Source organism: Ovis aries, chromosome 5 (genome assembly GCF_016772045.2).
Source record: "Ovis aries strain OAR_USU_Benz2616 breed Rambouillet chromosome 5, ARS-UI_Ramb_v3.0, whole genome shotgun sequence".
In the NCBI taxonomy this organism is placed as follows: Eukaryota; Metazoa; Chordata; class Mammalia; order Artiodactyla; family Bovidae; genus Ovis; species Ovis aries.
In genome coordinates this window covers 5,865,356-5,886,686 of record NC_056058.1, presented here as the reverse complement: position 1 = coordinate 5,886,686, position 21,331 = coordinate 5,865,356, and the positions used below count along the sequence as shown (strand labels likewise).

Sequence of the window (21,331 nt, the reverse complement as noted above, 5' to 3'; positions counted from 1 at the left end):
GGCAGGACAGTCCTTATAAGTCCTGCCTGTCACATCGCCTAGAGTCTGACCAGTGACTGTCCACAGTCCACCCCAGCCTCAACATCCTGGAGCCTCCAGCCCCGATGACGCTTACCTATCCTCCCCTCCCTCCCCCAGTTTGGTTCCCAGTCCCCTACCTGGTTTTCAAAGAAGGTCTCAACAGTAAACTGGAGGCTGTCAGCCACCCCTTCTCCATTCTCTCTGACATAGAAGACTAGCAAGCGGCCCAGGGGGACCATGCTGGGGGTCACGGCGAGCTGGAGAGAGGTCATGCACACACTGACCTCTGCTGCTGGGGCCGGAGGAGGCTCTAAGATAAGTGAGGAGAGACGTGAAAATGCAGCAGTAGGACCAGCGATGCCGCAGTTGCCCAGCTTTACCTGGGGGTTACCATGGGGTGTAGCATGAGGAGGTGCCAGCCCAGGCCAGGCCCAGGGCAAGTACTCCACGGATACTCACGTCCCCTGTTATTTCACCCAGAAAGGATGACAAACCCAAGAAGAGGTGGGCGCACAATGCAAATGCACTCATCAGGCCAGCGGCTCTCAGCCAGGGCAGTGCTGACTGCCAGGGGACATTTGGAAATTTTGGCCGTCGCAGCTTGGGGGTGTTACTGGCATCTAGTGGGTAGGAGCCAAGAATGCTATTCAACACCCTAAAATGCACAGAGCAGCTCCACAGAGAGTAAGCTGGCCCCAAACATAGCAGTTCTGAGGGTAAGAAAGTGGCTTAGAATCAGAGAGACTGTCTACCTGTCTCCCTATCTATCATCTGTCTATCCATCCAACCATCCATGGCTTTATCTATCCATCCATCTGTCAATTTATCTATTGATGCTTCTATTTATCTATCCATGAAACTGTTCATCCATCCACGACTGTCTATCCGCCTGTCAATTTATCTATTGAAGATTCTACACATGAATCTATTTATCCACTTATCCGTCCGTGGGGTCACAGAGAGTGGGACACAGCAGAGCAACCTTCACTTTTACTTTCACTTTTTCATCCATCTGTGACTCTATTATCCACCTGTTTATCTATTGATGGTTCTATCTATGAATCTATCATCATCTATCTCTGTGATTCTTACCCAGGAGTCACTTTCCCCGCTAGATACATTGGCAATAGCAGGAGGCATTTTAGGCTGGCATTCTGTGTGTAGGTGGATTGCCACTGGTATCTAACGGGTGGAGACCATTGGATGTTGCTCAGCACCCTAGAGTGCACAGCACGGCCCCCATCACAAAGAATACCCTGAAAGTGTCCACGGTCCTTAGTCTGGGGATCCTGCTTTGGGCAGAGAGGCTGTGAAGAGGAGAGGGATGGGAAGACCCAGGGGAGAAGATGGGTCCTGTGAGGAGCATGTGGCATCAAGAAAAGCGGGGAGGAGGACTCCTTAATGGGGAATCAGTCTGGAAAAAAAGCAGAAGGGGGTTGGCAGAAGGCAGCATAGCATAGTGTGGACCTGCTCAGGGGCCCAGCCCATGGCAGCCTCAAGAGGAGGCTGGTCACTGCCCACCCTCCTGGTCCCGGTCCAGTCTTGCCTGGGGAATGTGCCCTTCACCCTGAAGCAGGCTCCCCTCCTGAGTGCATTCTGCTTACCAAGCCTTGCTGGGATGCCCATCCCAGTCTCAACGGTTCAGAAGGAAGAACGGGAACCTCCAGCCTGAGGATGAGCTCACCTGTCTCAGAAAGGTGCATTAAGCGAATGGGTTTCTCCAGGGCTGCCCGCTTGCTTCTCTGCTGGGTGACGTGGGCAGGCTGCTGGCCTGAGAGCACGATGTTGCCCCTCGCAGCCACCTCGTAGTACAAGGTGAAATTGCAGGGACACGTGGACTTCACAGGGAAATAGGCATCCTCCCCAACCTGTGGGAGACAGGCAAGCATGGGGAGCCCTGCCTGGCACCCACAGAACAGCACCGATGCCACAGCTCACCCTAGGGAGAAGGCCACTCTAGGGCCACAAGGAGGCCAGGAGAGCTGCGGAGGAGCACTGGCCTCAGAGCAGAATGCTCAGTGTCTGTCCCTGGCTACGACTACATCATCACAGCAACCCCAGCTGATGCTCTGAAAATGGAGCTGTGGTGTGGGTGAAATGTCATAAAGGCATGGAAGCTCTCAGTGAGTGCCGTGTAGCAAGTAACTGAACCTAGCCTCCAAAGAGGACTGGCCTTTGGCCACGGCTCCTGGGGGTGATCTCGAAGGCCTTGAAACGTTCTGCCTGATTAGTCTTTGTTTATCTAGGGTCTGGGACCACACCAGATACTAACAATGTAATTTATGGTGGGGACCTTGGGCCACACTATATAAGTTTGGAAGGATTAATCCTTCCTATGGAAGGATTCCTATGGAAGGATTCCTATGGAAGACTGGGGCCAGCCAGGCGGGTAGTCAGCCATGTCTATGTGACTGACCCCCAACCAAAACCCTGGACACTGAGGCTCAGGTGAGCATCCCTGGTTGGCAGTACACCACGCATGTGGTCACACATCATTACTGGCAAAGTAACACTATCCTTGACTCTGTGGGGAGAGGACAACTGGAAGTTCACATTCAGAACTCATCTGGCCCCTGCCTTTATGATCCTTGCCTTGCCTGATTTTAATCTGTATCTTTCACTGTATTAAACTGTAACTGTGAGTATGACATCTGGCCCCTGCCTTTATGATCCTTGCCTTGCCTGATTTTAATCTGTATCATTCACTGTATTAAACTGTAACTGTGAGTATGACAGCTTTCAGAGATTCTGTGAATCCCTCTAGAGACTAAAGAAACTGAAGGTGATTTGAGGACCCTCAAATTCAGCAATTGGTGTCGGGTGGGCGGATGGTCTTGGGGACTGTTCCCTAACTTCACAGATGCAAGTGCTGGCAGTGGGCTGAAACTTCTCACTGGATAGACACTAATGAGCCAGGTTCTATCATAATCCCCAAGTTTCCAGAGCGGGGAAACTGAAGCTTGCTCCACTCTCAACATTAGTGAGTTGTAGGAAGAGGATTCAAACTCCAAAGGGCAGAAGCCAGAGCCCCATGCTTAACCTCCAAGCTGCTCTCATTCCTTGTGTTACAGCCAAAGTCTCCCAGGTCCTGTGACCTCCCCAAGGGCTTAGAACATGACCATATCCCACACTGAGGCAACAAGCTGCATAAGAAGTCTTCCTCTGGGTCTTTACCCCAGAGGTTCCCTCCTATGCTCTATGATTTACAATTCATGACTCTCCCCAAACATCTGGGCCACCCTGAATGCTCAGAGGAGGGGTGGTGAGTGGTGAGTATCATTCTTGCTGTGGGTCCTTGCGTAAGTCATTTCACCTCTCTGATCCTCAGTTTCCCCATCTGTAACATACGGTTAAATCTCCTGGAGAGAAGGTCCTGAGGATCCAATGAGATGATAAATGTAATAATGAATATATTATTCTCAACACTGAACCTGTTCACTGTGAGTGGCTAATAAATGTCATTCTACCTCCCACTGAAGAAGAGAACTTACTTGTTTAAGGAGCTGGCCCAAAGGTGCTCCCACAGCCAAATTTGGGGAATTGGAATAGCAGAAAGAAAAGTCAACCTTTAGAGAATGTCAGGGTCTTGAAAGACAAGGCAAGATCGAGAAACCATCAGACTGGAGGAGAGAAGCGCAATGCAAGATCCTGCATGGGATCCTGGACCAAAAAAAAAAAAAAGGAAACCCTGGAAAAACTAGGGAAATCAAAATAAAGTCCAGAGTTTAGTTAACAGTCATCTCCAGTGCTCATTTCTTAGTTTTTACAATTGTACCATGGTTTGTACATGAGATGATAACATTAGACGGAAGTGTGAGTGGCCTTTTTTGCCAAATGCAAAGGCCGATTTTAAAATTCATACGGAAACACAAAGGATCCAGCATTAACCAAAACAATCTTGGAAAAAGAACAAAGTTGAAAAACTCACACTTGCCAATTTCAAAAATCATCTTCAAGATACTGTGGTCCTGGCATAACGACAGACATACAGATCAACAGGATAGAACTGAGAGTCCAGAAATAATCATCTGTGGCAAACTGATTCTCAACAAGGGTGCCAAGATCATTTGATGAGGAAAGAGTAGTCTTTCCTACAGATGATTCTGGAACAACTAGATCTCCAAATGCAAAAAATGAAGTTGAACCCTACCCTCACACCATATAAAAAAATTAACTCAAATGGTTCAAAGACTTAAATGTAAGAGCTAAAACTATAAAACTCTTAGAAGAAAGCAGAGAGGTAAACTCTCTTGGATGACCTTGGATTTGGTAATGAATGATGTCTTTGAGATAGGCACCAAAAGCAAAGCAACAAAATAACAAATAAATTGAATTTCACCAGAAGTTAAAAATCTTTGTTGCATCAAAGGACACTATCGAGATAGTGAAAAGACAATACACAGAATGGGAGAAAATGCTCTCATGTCATACATCTGTTAAGGGTGGAGTGTCCAAAATATATAAATTACTTTCACAGAAACAAAAAGCAAACAACACTTAAAAAATTTAAAACACTAAGGGAAGCTAGAGGGAGGATATAGAGGGACTCTCTGCACTGTATGAGCAACTCTTCTGTAACTCTAAAATTATTTCAAAATTTAAAAAGAAAAAAAAGGAAGTATGATGGTAACCGATTATAACATAGTGGACACTTTTTTAGAAGTATATAGGACAATAGGCACTCTAAAAACAATCACACAACTAAAATACTGGTGGAGAAAGTTCCTTACAGAGGAACGCCACCTAGTAAGTGCAAAAGGGATGCAAGAATCGTAATGCATAAATGAGAATCTTCATCATGAAGCCCCAAAGTGATAACTGATTACAGCAAGAATCATCAAAGGTGCTAAAGGCGAGACTTCCTTGGCAGTCCAATGGTTAAGACTGTGTGTGTCCACTGCAGGAGGCATGGATTTGATCCCTGGAAGGGGAACTAAGATCCTGCATGCCATAAGGCACACCCCACTCCAAAAAAGATGAAAAAAGCATTGGGCGAAAGGTTGCTGAGGGTCAGAACACTGTGGCAGGGGCCTCAGCATCACCCAGATTATTTATTAGCCTCGCCTGCAGAAGGAACGAGCTGGGAGGAGCTAGACTGGGACCAAGGATAAGATCGGCTTCAGCAAGGGTGGGGCTGCCCAAAACTCTGCCTTCTGACAGAACGTGACAAAAGCAGCATGGGCATAGTAATATTACCAAAACAAGCCTTCAGCCTGAATCTCACTCGGAATGTGGGGTAATCTACAAGACCACAGGCTTGGATTCTTTACAAAAGTCACGGCGACGAAAAGGCTCCAGCTCAGGAGTGCTTACAGACACAGAAGAGCAAAAGCAGCATAGAAATGGATCCTGAATGAAATGCATGCGCGCGCACACACACACACACACACACAAGCACACTCACACATGGGTGCACACGACTATGCAGACAAGCATGGGTGTGAATCCACACTAGAGACACACTGTATCTTGAGGACACCTTTGAAAACCTGACGACTGCCGGTGAATTAAGCAACATGATTGAGTTAGTACAATTTTCTTAGAAAAGAATGACTGAAAATCAGGTTGAAGAATGTCTTTAAGACTCAAGAATTTAAGAGGGAAGTATCAAGATATCTGTAACTTACTTGCAAATGCTGCAGCCAAAAAAAGTGGAGAGAAATGGATGAATGGGTGAGTGAATGGATGGGTGGATGGATGGGTAAGTAGGAGATGGGTGGGTGGATGGATGGGCGGGTGGATGGGTGGATGGGTGGGTGGATGGATGGCTGGGTGGATGGATGGGTGGGTAGATGGATGGGTGGGTGGATGGTTGGGTGGATGGATGGATGGGTGGATGGATGGGTGGACGGATGGATAGATGGGTGAGTGGATGGATAGATGGGTGAGTAGATGGATGGATGGATAGGTGGGTGAGTGGATGGGTGGGTAGATGGATGGAGCAAAATATCAATTCATAAATCTAGGTGGAAGGCACATGGTTATTATACTGTTTTTTCTATTTCTCTCTAAATTTGTAAATATCTTGCTTATAATGACACCCAAACAAAAATCTGCTTTGGTTTGAGATGTTGGGAAAAACACAAGGAAAGAGAACAAGCTTTGTTCTTCTCATGAACTAACCCTATGGCATCAGAGTCACCCTGAAAAACTGGGGTGACAGCCCCCATTTGCAGAGCAGCTCCTCACTGCACATCCCTTGGTGCTGGAGGAAAGGAAGAGGACCCCGACACAGAGCCTGGACTGGACTGAGCACAGCCACTCTTGCCTCAAATTCACACTCAGGGCCCCTCAATGCCAGTCTGGGACAGGGAGAGTGGGTGCCTGCTGATCTGACTCAGGCAAGACAGAGGTGTCCCTCCCAGGGGGAATTCTGCAGCCCTGCCAAGTCCTTGCCTCCTGGGAACATGGGTCCTGGCAGCTGGGACACAGGACTCCTTCCCGTCCACACGGGAAGGCAGCCAACGCCAGCCTCCCCATGCTGCACCACTGGTTGAACAGCATTAAAACCAGAACAGCATGTTCAGCCAAGTTGGGCACGATCTCAGTGGAACTTCTCATTCTCATAACCCCCACAGAGGGCCACTCAGTCCTGGCGCACAGGCTGCATCCCAGGGACCCCTTGAAGACTTAGGTTTCGGCAGCACCCCTAGGGTAGGGAGTGTCAGAAGTTTACGGGGCTGGTAGGGTCCGGGAGCCCCATCATCAAGTGGCTTCCACAAGAGACAGTACTGGCGAGCCTGTCACCACCCACGGCAGCGGGGCTTAGCCCTCTGTGCTCTCAGTTAGGAGCAATAACAGTGTGCTTTATAAAACACGCGTGCAGGCTTGTGTGCATGCTAAGTCGTTTAAGTCATGTCCAACTCTTTGTGACCCCATGGACTGTAGCCCACCAGGCTCCTCAGTCCATGGGATTCTCCAGGCAAGAATACTGGAGTGGGTTGCCATTTCCTCCTCCAGGGGGATCTTCCCGCCCCAGAGATCTAAGCCAGGTCTCCAGCACTGCAGGCAGATTCTCTACTGTCTGAGCCACCAGGGAAACCCTATCACTTATATATGGACTCTAGAAACTAAAACAAATTAACGAACATGACAAAACAGAAACACACTCAATAAATAGAGAAAAAACCAGCGGTTACCAGTGCGGAGAGAGAAGGGAGGAGAAGCGCGCGCAGGGACCCTGCAGGCACGTGTGTGCTGCTTGCCTCCTGGGCCCCTCCTGCCTGGGGAAGGGCGCACCTGAAAGCCTTACCTGCAGGGGATGGGAGGGCGGCTGCAGCTGCAGGTAGCACTGGCTGGGGGAGTACCAGCTGCTGAGCGAGAGGTAGCTGGGCAGGTACTGGGCCCCCACGGGCTTTCCACTGAGTGCTGTCACCTTGGTCTGAAGAAGACAGGGTACTCGGTCAAGGCTTGGAGGCTTGGTGTAGGAAGAGGGGTCCTGGGGATGCTTCGACCTGCCCTGCTCTGCAGCAAGACCTCTCATGCTCCCATTTCCCTCTGGAGAAGCTCCCCTCCCCAATTCTCAGAGAACGGGGTCCTGTGTGGCGAGCTCGTTCTCTCCCATCTCCATAGGAAGCAAGCGTCAAAGACGGGCCACAGGGTGCTGGGGGCTGGCTCAGTCAGGGGTGGGTGGCCCACATGGCCGCTGAGAGGCAGTTCCATCACGGGCATATGAAGGACCCCCGTCCTGGGCTTGCCGGCAGCCCCAGGGGGCTTCTCAGAGGGTATAGCCTGCTTCGGAAGTGAGCATAGGGAAGATGGCGGTCAGGAGCGGGGGCAGCCAAGCCTCCCTGGGGCTCTGGATGCAGCTCCGCCTGGAGCCCTCAGACCCCTCTCTGAACACCCCAGGGACTGGCAGTTATACTACCTTTGCTCCTTTGGGAGTTTAAACCTGCTGCCTTCACTTGCCGCTAGAAGAATGCAGTTAACACAAGGAAGATACCAGAAGCAGGGTATGGGGCAGGGGGTTGTCTAAGACCTCTGTGTGACACAGAATAAAGAAGCTGGCCTGCCTTCATCCCAGTTACTGGGAGATAGCCTCTAATCCCCTGGGATTCCCCGGTAAGTCTTTGTTACTCACCGAGGGTCCTGATAATGTGTGCTAAGGAGCAATTCAAGACGGGGACAGCCAAGCCAGAAAGCCCGATCATGGGGTTAGAGGGTAGGGGCTTTGAACCACGTGATGTGGTGTCAAGTTGACCTCAGGAGGGGGGAGATGGCTAGAGACTGAGCTCAGTGATGGGGCCAATGACAAATCAGTCAAGCCTGTGTAGTGAAATCCCAGTGAAAGCTGTGGGCCCTGAAGGTGAGTGGGCATCAGATTGGCAGAGCTTGCTGAATGTGTTGTCGGGAGGGCGAGGTGTCCCAGATCCACAGGGACAGCACACAAAGCGATCCATTTGGGACCCTCCAGCTCTCGTCCTATACGCGTGTGTATCTCTCTTTGGTTGGTCCTAATTTATAGAGAAAGTTGCTCAGAGAATAGATCTGGTGTGCCCAGTCCCTCAGTAGTGTCTGACTCTTTGTGGCCCCATGGACTGTAGCCTGCCAGACTCCTCTGTCCATGGAATTCTCCAGGCAAGAGTACTGGAGTGGGTTGCCATTTCCTCCTCCAGGGGACCTTCCCCCAGATGCAGGGACTGAACCTGTATCTCTTGTGTCCCCTGCACTGGAAGCCAGGTTCTTCACCACTAGCACTATCTCAGATCTTATAGGTTCTCATCACAAGGAAAAAAAAAAAGTGTAACTATGTATGGCAATTGGACACACTGTGGTGTCATTTCATGTACAGACAGATATTGAATCATTACACTGAATGCCTGCAATGACTATGTCACATGTCAATTGTATAGAGAGAGAGACAGATATATGTCAACTAAAAGTAAAGTTTAAAATTCATCCTTCTTTTTAAGAAAATAATTAATTAAAGACCTTTTCTTAGGCAGTATTTGGTCACAGAAATAGACTGTCGTTCTACTAAAGTGACATTTTTGGGAAATGCTGATTTTTGGTTGTGTATCTACGAAAGACAAAATTATTCCGCTAATTCTAGTATTTGGAGTCACTTGGGGAGTTTTGCTGCCACCTAATTCTTAAAAAACTAATGGAAATTAAAGGGGTGTCTTTCAGTCATTCAAAAATCTGTACTTGTTAGGTCCTGGGGTAGTTGGAACCCCAAATTTGTAGCCAGTTGGTTAAAACTGTTGGTGGCTTGGAGACCTCTGGCTGTTAAAAATCTTTAAGGACGTGCTGCCCACAGGGGACACAGTGATCCCAAGTGTCCTTGGCTCCCCCCTACACACTGATTCTCAGTTGCCCCTGTCTCCACCACGCCAGTGTCCGTGGGGCCACCATGCCCACCGTCAGCCATAGAGACGAGGGCTGGGACGTCCTCTCTGTTACTCCTGCTCCTCCCGCCCCTGACAAGGGGGCACCAGGTCCTGCCACTTCTGCCTCCACAGCCTTGTCATTGCCTCCCACCTGCCCACCTGTGACCTCACCCAGACACCCCCCCCCAACTATGGACACTGGAGTGGGGTGTGCGTGTGTGCGTGTTCGGTCACGTCCAATTCTGCAGGCCCAAGGACTGTAGCGAGCCACACACCTCTGTCCACAGGATTTCCCAGACAAGCATACTGGAATGAATTGCCATTTCCTCCTCCAGGGGATCGTCCTGACCCAGGGATTGAAGCCTTGTGTCTCCTGCATTGGCAGGCAGATTCTTTACCACTGTGCCATTTGGGAAGGCCTCCAGAGTGGGGAGAGGTTATAAAATCAGACCATTCAGCCCATCTGACTCTGACACTGCCTTCTGGGTGGACCCTAAGCAACATCCCTTGACGTAAGGGGAAGCCCCACCGGCTCCCTCCTCCACATCTTCCTGCAATGGCTCGGCCAGCTGGGCACTGCAGAACCTAATTATACTACGGTTGCAGTTCTCTGGGCCTCTGCATCTGTTGTTCCACCTTCCAGGAAGCAGCCTGGCTGAACACCCCCCTGGTCAGGAGTCCACCTGGAAAGATCCTTTGTGGGGAGCCAGACACCCTGACCCCTTCTCAGCATCCTGCCTCACTCTGGGGTGGTTGGTTTATCTGACCCCCTGGCCAGCTCTCCCATCAGACTGTGAACTCACTCACGGCAGGGGCAGGACCCAGGACGACTGACCCAGTGCCTGAGCGTGGCCTGGAGGAGGGACCAAACCCATGTCTGCTGGCTGAATGACAAGGCTCTAGGTGACTCACTCACCTCCAGCCACACATGCTGGGCTGACATAGGGATGGAGGGGATTTCAAACTCCACTAGCCCACCCTGGGACACAGACTCCACGGTGTAGATGTTGTCCTTTGGCGTCAGTTCTGCCCTGATCTGGACGGTCACTCCCTCCGCCGGGCTGCCATCCGGGTACGACAGCTCCACCTGGAATGGGTCACCAAGGAATCAGTATGGTTAGGCTGGTGACACCCCCCCCCCAAACTGATCTACAGACTCAGCCCAATCCCCCAGCAGAATCCCAGCCAGCTTCCTTGCAGCAATTGACGATTCGATGCTAAAATTCACAGGAAACTGTAAGGGGCCCCAAATAGCCAAAGCAATCCTGTTAAAGAATCAAGAACTCATACATCCAATTTCAAAACTTGCTACAAAGGTGCAATAGTGGAGACGCCGCACTTGACGGAACTCGTATGAGGACAGGTGTGAAAACTGATGAATCAGAATCGACAGTCCAGAAGTAAGTCCAGCCATCTACAGCCAATTGATTGTCAAAAAGGATCAAAATGTGGTGAAGGGGAATCCCCTGGCAGGTTCAGTGGTCAGGGCTCCTCCCTCTCACTGCAGGGGGCACGTGTTCAATCCCTGGTCAGGGAACTAAAATCCCGCATGGCACATGGCATCGCAAAAGAAAAGAATTACAGTCAATTGATTTTTGACAAGGGTGCCAAGACCATTCGATGGGAAAATAACAATTCCTTCAACAAATGGTTCTGGGACAACTGGGTCTCCAGATGCAAAACAATGAAGCTGAACCCCCACCTTACACCATATGCCAAAATTAACTCGAAATGAATCAGAGACCCAAATGTAATGGTTAGAGCTACAAAATACTTAGAAGATAACACAGGGGAAAGCTTTTTTGACCTTGGACTTGGCAGAGAAGTCACAAGGCAATCACCTTTTACCAGGCACCAGCCTGGTAAAGGCACCAGCCATTTACGTGGTGCCACAGCCAGGAAGGAACAGGGCAAGCAGTCCCATGTGACTCTTAGACCTCACTCATTCCGGCAGGTAGAAAAGGCAGTCAGAGAGAGGGGTTCAAAAGACATGGATGTCGTGAAGAAATATGATCAGTGGTTCTGGAAAGATCCTGGAGCACCTCTCAGCTGTGCAGGTATCTGGTGATGGGGTGACCAGTTCTGTTCTTCTTCTTCTTTTTTTTTTTTAATGTGGACCATTTTTAGTCTTTATGGAATTTGTTACAGTATTGTTTCTGTTTTCTGTTTTGGTTTTGGCCACAAGGCATGTGGGATCTTAGCTCCCCAGCCAGGGACTGAACCCTCACCCCCTGCATTTGAAGGCGGAGTTCTAACCACTGGACTGCCAGGGTATTCCCAGCTCCATTCTTTAATGCAGATATGAAATGAGTGCTGAGTTGCCTCAGTCGTGTCCGACTCTTTGCGACCCTATGGACTGTAGCCTGCCAGGCTCCTCTGTCCATGAGGATTCTCCAGGTGAGAATATTGGAGGGGGTTGTCATGCCCTCCTTCAGGGGATCTTCCCGACGCAGGGATTGAATCCACGTCTCTTGGGTCTCCTGCGTTGGCAGGTGGGTTCTTTACCACTAGCGCCACCTGGGAAGCCCCTCGTGCAGAGAGTGGATAATTTCCTGGGTATAGGTGAAACACTCCCCTTTCACTGAATGGACAGCCCCAAGTCCATTCATACATATTCCGTATGGTGCCTTAGCTGGGACCCTCAAATCCAGGGGCACGCAAGCCATGCCTCTGCATGTGGGACAGAGAGCTGAGGGTGGGGGCTGAGATCTCATCATGGAGGAGGGAAGCGAGGTCCCAGAGCAGAGCAGGAGGAGCAGGAACATGAAGACAGGCCTCCAGGATCCTGTGGGTGACCCACGGGATGCAAAAGGGAAGAGGGGTGTGGATACCGGGCAGAGGCAAGGGTCACCCTGGGGAGACACAAGGCTCCACTGGTCTTGCCCTCCCTTCCGCCCAAGTTCCAACTGAAACCAGACACCCCAGTTCAGCATCTCGAATCTCTAGTCATCTCAAATTTTACTGTGTAGAAAAGCAGTGTAGTGGGTGGAAGGGAGGCAGGGGCTTGTTCTAAATGCCACTCCCTACAAGGGAGCTGAATCAGACTGTCTCAGAGATGGGGGTCTGCCTTTTATGGACTTAGTAGTTAAGTCATCTAGACATAAAGTCAAGCCAATTAAGGAAGGCGATACCATCGTGGAACAGATTAAATAAGTGGATACATAGCATCGGGTTTAGCGCTCTAGGTTCGGAAATGTCTAACTATGCACAGCAAAGCAGCTCCTTAATCCCAAGAGGGCAAAAGTTCTTGGTTTTCAACCACATCACAGCTGCAGGGCCCATGGAATGCACTGCAGGGGTTACACAGTGGTCCTCAGGCAGGAGTTAGGGTGGGAGGCGGCACAGAGCCTGTGACCTTGACAGGCCCTGCTGGGCACTATGCCTGGGGCTTACCTTCCCCACATAGGACAGCCCCGGCTTAAACTGTTTCCTCGTGTCCTTGGAGTACCGGATGTCCACCAGCTGCCTCTGGACCGGAGTGGAGTCATCAAAGGCCACCTGATGGCTCCCATCCGCAGTAGTCACCATGGCCCAGATGCTGATGGTGCCCCGGAAGTGCTCGGGGACGTCGGCCGGAATCATGTCCTTCACACAGATGCTGAAGACCTGGGACCCATGGATCTGGAGGTAGGAGACACACAGGTCATGCTCAGCCGGAGCTGAGCAGCTTTGAGAGATGACTCACAAACCCACAGCTCAAGTAGGTGCCCCTCTGGCCGCCTGGAGGACCAGGGGGACACTCGGCGACCCATCCATTCTATGCCGTGCATCCCTGCATGGAGGCTGAGTCCCCAGCTGGATATGCATCGTCTTCTAGGAGGAGAGAGGTCGGCTCTTCGGGCAGAAGCTGAAACAACCCCTTGGGCCAGACTGCAAGGTGGGGACTTGAACCTGGTCAGCCACACGCTAGAGCGCTGGTTCCCCTCCCTTGCCCAGAGTGCAGAACCCCACCCCCAATCAACTCCTATCTCAGGACTGCTCCCAGGGGCAAATAATCCATGTCCGTAAACAGCTGTGGAGCGAGCTACTCAGTAAAGAGAACGTTAAGACAAGAGCTACTGGGGCAGCTTCTAGGAAGAATGGCTAGGATCACAAGGGCACGAGCACCAGGCACAGAGGAGGTGAGAGGCCACAGTGTCCACTCCACAGAAGAGAAGCCACAGGGACACAGAGAGAGGATGCATCCCGGGGGCAAAGGCACGAGGAAGTTGGTTTGGGTGGAGGCAGAGAGGAGGTGGGGATGACAGGACTCAGAGCCCCAGAATCTCCAGGACTGCTTGTATATGTTGCCTAGTGGCACGCACACCGTGGAGTTTTAAGTTGAAGAAGAAAAATAAAAACCAGATTATGAAATTTTACATGCAAGGGGATGTGAAATTATGTAGCCACTCTAGAAAAAAAAAATATGGGAGTTCCTCAAACAACTCAGCGTAGTCACCACTCAGAGATTGAACATCCAGGTGGAGACTAATTGGAAAAGACCCTGATCCTGCGAAAGATTGAGGGCAGAAGGAGAAGGGAGCAACAGAGGATGAGATGGTTGGAAAGCATCACCAACTCAATGGACATGAGTTTGAACAAACTCTGGCAGACAGTGAAGGACAGAGAAAACCTGGAGTGCTACAGTCTATTGGGTTGCAAAGAGTTGGACATGACTTAGCAACTGAACCAGTATAGAAAAAAATAACTCTGACTCAAGAGCTGCAGGCACCAGTGTAGAAAGCCAACCCATTGTCAGCTCTCCATACCCACAAGTTCCGCACCCACAGATTCAGCCAACTTCGAAGCGTTTCTGTGTGAGGCTGGTTGAATCCTGGGATGCAGAACCCGCAGACATGGGAGAGCCAGCTGTATCTACAAGTCAGACTTGTAAGAAGTCAGACCTCTATCTCTATAGCAACCCAACAATAACCCCTATAACAATCAGCCCCAAATGGCCAGGACTTAATAATTGACTATTTCCCTGATTTTTACAACCCCCACTTCCATCTTAGAAACAATTGCTGCTGTTCAGTCACTCAGTTGTGTCTGACTCTTTGCAACCCCATGGACTGCAGCACACCAGGCTTCCCTGTCCTTCACCATCTCCCAGAGTTTGCTCAAACTCATGTCCATTGAATCGGTGAGCCATCCAACCATCTCGTCCTCTGTCGTCTCCTTCTCCTCCTGCCTTCGATCTTTCCCAGCACCATGATCTTTTCTAACGAGTTGGCTCTCCACATCAAGTGGCCAAAGTACTGGAGCTTCAGCTTCAGCACCAGCCTTTCCAGTGAATATTCAGGGTTGATTTCCTTTAGGATTGCCTGGTTTGATCTCTCTGCAGTCCAAGAAACAATTGGAAAAAGTCAAAAATGCACCCCTCATGAATTACATTGGATGCCTGCTTCTAGTTACCCACCCATGACTTCCACATGCCAATAGCCTCCCATCATGGCATACCAGAAGACTTTTCCCTTTTTCACTACGAATCTTTCCACTTCTCCACCTGCCTTTTGCGTCTCTGCCAAACACAAGTGATGGTGGCTGACTCCCTTGCTACAAGCTGTGAATAAAGATCCTTTGTTTGTTCTTATTCAGGTGATCATATTTAATTCAAACCATAGAACTCAGGGATTCCAAACCCAAGAGGTACATCACAGAAAAATAAACATGTGTTCCTAGCATTATCCATCAAAAGTCAAGAAGCAGCAATAGCTTGTGGGCCTGCCCTGGTGGTCCAGTGGTTAAGACTCAGTGTGTTCACTCCAAGGGCATAAACAGTACCTTCTGTATGGATATCTGAATTACATGTTATGTGAATTATGTCTCAATAAAACTTTTCCTTTACCTTTACCTACAATAACATCCTAAGAAGAAAGACATCAAAATAGCAATGCTGGCTATGTCCGCCTATCAGAGGACAAGTCAACGCTATTATTTCTTTTTGATATGTTCTTGCCTCTATGTTCAGCCTGTAAGAATTTTATCATCAGGAAAATTCCCACCATACAAACTGTTCTGGAAAGTAAAATAAAATGGGTGATCACAGAGCCGAAGCCAAGAGCAGGCGCTGTGGGAAGGGACCTACTGGATGACAGCTCGAGGTTCCTGCTCCTCACCTTGGTGGTCCTAAGGATGGGGCGCCCCACCTCCTGGCTGTAGTACCCCACTCCATTCACAGTCATGTTGATGGTTAAAGTCCCCGAGACAGGTTTCCCAAAGGTATACCTGGAACAAAACGACAAAGAGTAGTTAAGTTTCACAAGCAGGTGCCCAGAGGATAGTGGGGAGGGGTCAGTCTCAAAGGCCCAGAGATCCTCTACACCAAGCCTCATGGTGGACAGAAAAAGAGACCAAGGGTCAGAGAGGAACTCTAGACTCAAAGAAGCCGGGTATGTGAGACAACTGTCGAGGTGGGGCACACAGTGGAGTAAGGCAGAACAGAGGATCGAGCAATCGTAAGCAACAGGAAGGCCTGGCTAGGCTTAAGTGCCCAAGGAGTTCAACTTTGAACCAGGGATCTGATTTCTTTGAGCTTCTGTTTCCTCACGGAGAATGAGTAAGCCATCTTCTCAAGAATGTAGGTGAAAGACTTAAATGTATGTATGTCACGCCTGATGCAGTGGAGACAACTGCTTACTGGGACACAGAAGCAAGACAGGAGCAAAACTGGAAAGAAAAAAAAAAACCGCCCAGAATTTTTACAGTATTTTCTGGACTATAAAATGCGCGTGTATCCAGCGCGCCCTTGGATTTTTTTTCGGGGAAGAAGCGCAAAGGAGACGTCTCAGCCACACAACCTCTGGCAGGTGGCAGAGCTGGGGCGGGAACACGGGCCTCGTAGAGCCCCCCTAGGGGACAGAAAGGAATAGCGCCTCTTGACACCCTCTGGTTGACCCTCACGTCGAGCTCTGTCAACAGCCTGGTCATTAGAGTCGCAAAGAGTCGGACACAACTGAGCGACTGAACAACAAGCGCTCAAAAATATCCTTCTGGGGTCAACCCACCCGCCACGGATGCCGTATGCGGGGGGGGGGAAAGCGGCATTGCTGAAGGGGTGTGCCCTGCGGAGGGGCGTGTCCTAGGGGCGGGGCGTGTCCTGGGGCGTGTCCTGGGCGGGGCTGCCCTGCGGGGGTGCTCTTCTACGGGAGGGGCAAGTACCGGGGGAAGAGCAAGTCCAACGAGGAAAGGATGTGCCCGGAGGAGGTGTGAATCCTAGGGGAGAAGCATGCCTGGGAGGCGGGGCGGGGGTGTCCTGGGTGGGGCGGGCCCACGGTATGAAGGCTCGAATATAGTGGCCGCCTCCTCCTCACCTGGCTTGCACAGTGCCGGTTTCACATGTGTCCAGGTCCCGGATATACGCGGGTGGGTCAATAAGAAGTTCAAACTTCGGCAGCACTGAAGGGAGAGAGCAGAGAGGAAGGAGGCAGGGTGGCTTCCATCAGCAGAGTGGCTCCAGAAGGGTGCTGGAGGTGAAGACAGCAAACTGAACTGCCGGGCCTCACTGCTGACATCAAGGGAATCCACACTACGCCTTGCTGAGCACCGGCAGCCCTCTGGGGATTTTGTGGGCCACATTTACTTTCCATCTTTGAGGGACCAACACGCTGTTTTTCTCAGGGGACCATATCTCATCAGTTTTAGGCCATCTGCATTGAGTGTAGCCAATTCCAGCCCATCCCAGGGGTGCAGCAGTATTGAGTGTAGCCAATTCCGGCCCATCCCAGGGGTGCAGCAGTAGCCAGGCTTCTGGACCAGTTATGGGCATCCTAAGGGTGCTTGTGGCTGGAGACAGTCCCTCTCTGCTGCCCTGGGCACACCCGCCCATCTCATCACCTTGCTCAGCCCACAGAGACATGGACACCAGGGAGCAGAACAGAGGGAACATGAAGACTCTGGTCCTTAGAGCTTGTTACCTGAGCCTGTAAAGCCCTTTTCTTGTGCTCACTGAGTCTGCACCAGGCTTCCGTTGCTTGCAACTTATAACCCTCTCCTGTATGGCTTTTCCTTTCAAGACCTTCTTCATGAAAGGAAGAGAAACCCTTGACCCCCACCTAAGGGAGAATTTAAGCAAGAATTTAATTTAAGAATTTAAGAAGCCACAGTATGTGACTCTGGCCCAGGTACACTCCCCGGCTCTTGTTCCTTAATGACTCTCTCAGCCTCAGTTACACCATCTGTAAAATGGAGATACCTCATAGGTTCAGGATGAGGATGAAAGAAGAAAAGGAAACAACAGGCTTAAAAAGGAAGGCCATTCTGACACATTTTGCAACATGGATGAACCCTGAGGCATTATGCTCCATGAGAAGTCATTCACAAAAGGACCAATATTATGATTCTACTTATATGAGGTCACATATTTTACCATGATTTATTTTGAAAGGACATGACAGGGTCCTTCTCTGGTGGTCCAGTGGTTAAGGCTGGAGGTGAGGTTTCAATCCCTGGTTGGTGATCAAAGATCCCACATGCCATGTGGCGTGGCCAAAAAAAAAAAAAAGGATACGAGAGGGGCTTCCCTGGTGGCTCAGTGGTAAAGAATCCGCCTGCCAATGCAGGAGACACAGGTTCGATCTCTGATGCGGGAAGATCCCACATGCCGCAGAGCAACTAAGCTCACGTGCTACAACTACTGAGCCTGCGCTCTAGAGCCTGGGAGCCACAGCTACTGAGCCCACGTACTGCAGCTACTGAGCCCGCATGCCCTGGAGCCCGTGTTCGGCAACAAGCGAAGCCACAATGAGAAGCCCAGGCACCGCAGCTGGAGAGGAGCCCCTGCTCATCCCAACCAGAGAAGAGCCCGCGTGCAGCAAGGAAGACCCAGCACAGCCACAGATAAATGACACATAAAAAGACACGACAAAGGCCCGGCCTTCCCCTTCGTGCCTGCCCCGACCGAGCCCCCAGTAAATGACGCTCCTGCCGTCTTCTCTTCCTTATTATCTGTGTCATCACTGGGACTGTGGATCCCCCGGGTCTGAAATCTTAAGAGCCTAAGATTCTCCAACTTACCATACTTCTGAACTTCAAAGGACCTGTTGTACACGTGGCCTTGCATTTCGACAAAAACGAACCATTCTCCGAGTACCGGCTGGTCAGACAAGGGGAAGGTCATGTTGGTGATGCCTGTGTGAAGACAGACTCCCCCTCATCCTGGGGCAATTGCGTGGGCAGAAAGCCCAGCATCCCGTGGTGAGGTGCCCTGGGAACCTGGCCTCTCCCGCTCCCTGCACGGCCCCTCAGGGAAGCTCAAGGCCACCCCGAGGCTGGCAAGGGTTTGTGCAGAGCCAGCACCTCCTCCATAGACTACGTTGGGGAAGCAGGGAGAGGCCGCACTTAGGGTTCCTGGGGGAGCCCTGAGGCCAAAGCCAAGTGCAGGCAATGAGCCAAATGAACCAGGGAAACAGGCCACCCAGCTGCTCCACTCTGCTCCACCTGAGTCATTCCTTCGGGGACAGAGAGTCACACAAGCCCTGTTCCTACTCGGCAGCCTTCCCCAGGCATCTCGGAATCAAGAAGAGGGACATGGAGAGGGGTCAAGGCCAGGCCAGGGGATCTGGAGGCGTGTGTGACGCTGCACCAACCACCAGGACGCACCATGTCGGCTGGAGGCCCGTACTCTGCGTTTGACTCACAGAGGGCTCAGGGCTCTGCCATGTTTATGCATCTCCCGGGTGGAGGTGTACAACTGTTCACAGTCTCCCCAAATCCCTGCTACACTTCTGTTAGGGCCAAAGCACAAAAGGAGATGTCAGTTACACGGCCCTCGTGGTCACAGGCATGCGTGCCTGCTGAGTCGCTCAGTCGTGTCTGACTCTTTTACAGCCCCATGGACTATAGCCTGCCACGCTCCTCTGACCATGGGATTTCCCCAGCAAGGATACTGGAGAGGGTTGCCATTTCTCCAGGAGATCACTGTCATAGAGAAAGAAAAAAAAAAAAAAAAAGCCAGTTCCTCAGCCAAAGCAAAGCCTTCTGACTCCTGGCTGGAAAAGAAGTGTCTTGTGTGGGTGGAGGGTGAAGACGAGGAAGGTCTGCAGCGGGAAGAAGGGAGGGGCGCCAACAAGCAAGGCCCCGATATTCCAGAATATTCCAGAAAGGTCCCAATTTGCGAGAGGAGCCTCGGTTGGGATCCCAGAGACAGAAAGGTGGGCAGAGGGTCCCATGCTCCAGGAAAGGCGTGGCAGGTGTCGAGCAGAGCACATCCTATTTTCCTGGAAGCTTTATCACATCTGCCACCCAAAGGTGCAGCCCCCAAACCACAGAAGGAATGAGAAGAGAGATGTACCGCAGCACAAGGGCTCCAAGTGTCTCCATTCCATCATCCGCGAGCCTCGGGGGTCCTGCAAGATGACACACGCAATAAGCTCAGGACAGCCCACGTATGCCCGGCACGCACGAGGACCTTCCAAGCCCCTCTCTAGGACAGGACACGCGTCAAGGCAGGCCCCAAGATTAGCTCTTTATGACGAGCAAACGGAAGCTCGGGGCATAGAAGGGACATGTCTGAAGACAGGAGGCCAGAAGAGGTCATCCTGACTCCCCATCTAGGGAGGTGCTTGAAAATCGACAGAGATGCGCAGACGCGCACTCAGCTTATCCCAGGGTTGAGTCAGGGACAGGGCTGGACCCGGTCTCAGCCTGTGGGGCACCGGGGCAGGCAGGGATCAACCCGGAGGGGGAGTAGTGCACAAAGACAGACCAGGTCTTGCAGAGAGTAGGCTGTTCCCAAGCCAGAGCTGCAGAGGGGCAGGACACTCACCAGGATGTAAGCTTCCAGCTGCAAATGAGACAGACAGAGGCCATAAGCAAACCCTCCTGAAAGACCGAAGCCCCCTATACATGCTGAGTGTTCATCCCTTGGGACAGGCTCAGGTGCCGTAGTGGGTTGATTGATGCCCCCTACTCCTCCCCAAATTCAAATGTGATGTCCTCAGCCTCAATTCTCAGAACGTGTCTATATTTGGAGATGGGTCTTTTTGGTGGAGATTTCAAAGTCCCTAGCATAGGTCCTGGGCTCTCCTGGTGGCTCAGTGGTAAAGAATCCGCATGGCAATGCAGGAGACGTAGGTTCAACCCCTGGATGGGGAAGGAAATAGCAACCCACTCCAGGATTCTTGCCTGGAAAACCCCACGGAAGAGCCTGTCGGGCTACAGTCCATGGGGTCACAAAGGGGAAGACACAACTCACTGACTAAACAGCGACAAAGCATAGGTCCCAATCCAACAGGACTTGTGTCATAAGAAAGGAAGACTTGGAAACAGATGGGAATGAAGGGAGGGCAAAACAAAGACGAAGAGAGAAGAGGTCCAGTCACAAGCCTAGGAGGGAGGCCTGGAAGAGATTCTTCACTCACGGTCCTTGCTGTTGTTGTTCAGACACTCAGTCGTGTCTCTCTGCGGCCCCATGAACTGCAGCACGCCAGGCTGCCCTGTCCTTCACTATCTCCCAGAGTTTGCTCAAATTCATGTCCATTGAGTCAATGATGCTACTATCTAACTGTCTCATCCTCTGCTGCCCTCTTCCCTTGCCTTCTTTCCCAGCATCAGGGTCTTTTCCAATGAGTTGGCTCTTCATGTCCGGAGACCAAAGTATTGGAGCTTTAGCTTCAGCATCAGTCCTTCCAATGAATATTCAGGGTTGATTTCCTTTAGGATTGACTGGTTTGATCTCCATGCAGTCCAAGGAACTCTCAAGAGTCTTCTCCAGCACCACACTTGGAAAGCGTCAGTTCTGCGCTCAGCCTTCTTTATGTCCAGTTCTTACATCACATGGTTCTTGGAAGGAATCAATTCTACTCACACCCTGATCTTAGACTTCTAGCCTCCAGAACTGGGAAAGAATGCATTTCTGCCCTGTAAGTCGCCCAGCAAGCTCACGCGGTTGCCAATGGCAATGAGGGTGGCTGAGCCCCATTTAGTGGTCTCTGTTCTTTGCTCCTAATCACAGCCCTGCCCTCCCTCGCAGACTCCTCCTCCACACCCCAACAAGGACAACT

At 50.9% G+C, this 21,331-nt stretch overlaps 1 protein-coding gene across 2 annotated transcripts in view; it reads right to left on the bottom strand.

Annotated features, from left to right (window-relative positions):
• The window catches only part of CPAMD8 (C3 and PZP like alpha-2-macroglobulin domain containing 8), a 99,795-nt gene that overhangs the window by 64,809 nt on the left and 13,655 nt on the right, over positions 1–21,331 (bottom strand). For both annotated transcript variants that reach the window (XR_006059820.2, XM_042249714.2), the window contains exons 6-15: positions 20,095–20,112; positions 19,621–19,675; positions 18,345–18,458; positions 16,643–16,727; positions 15,449–15,557; positions 12,744–12,971; positions 10,267–10,437; positions 7,274–7,402; positions 1,706–1,889; positions 159–331 (exon numbers count right to left, since the gene is read on the bottom strand). Coding sequence is in view for 1 of the 2 variants with exons in the window: in XM_042249714.2 (XP_042105648.2) it covers positions 159–331; positions 1,706–1,889; positions 7,274–7,402; positions 10,267–10,437; positions 12,744–12,971; positions 15,449–15,557; positions 16,643–16,727; positions 18,345–18,458; positions 19,621–19,675; positions 20,095–20,112 (1,266 nt within the window). In the remaining variant the exon portion in view is untranslated. The remainder of the gene's footprint in view (positions 1–158; positions 332–1,705; positions 1,890–7,273; positions 7,403–10,266; positions 10,438–12,743; positions 12,972–15,448; positions 15,558–16,642; positions 16,728–18,344; positions 18,459–19,620; positions 19,676–20,094; positions 20,113–21,331) is intronic.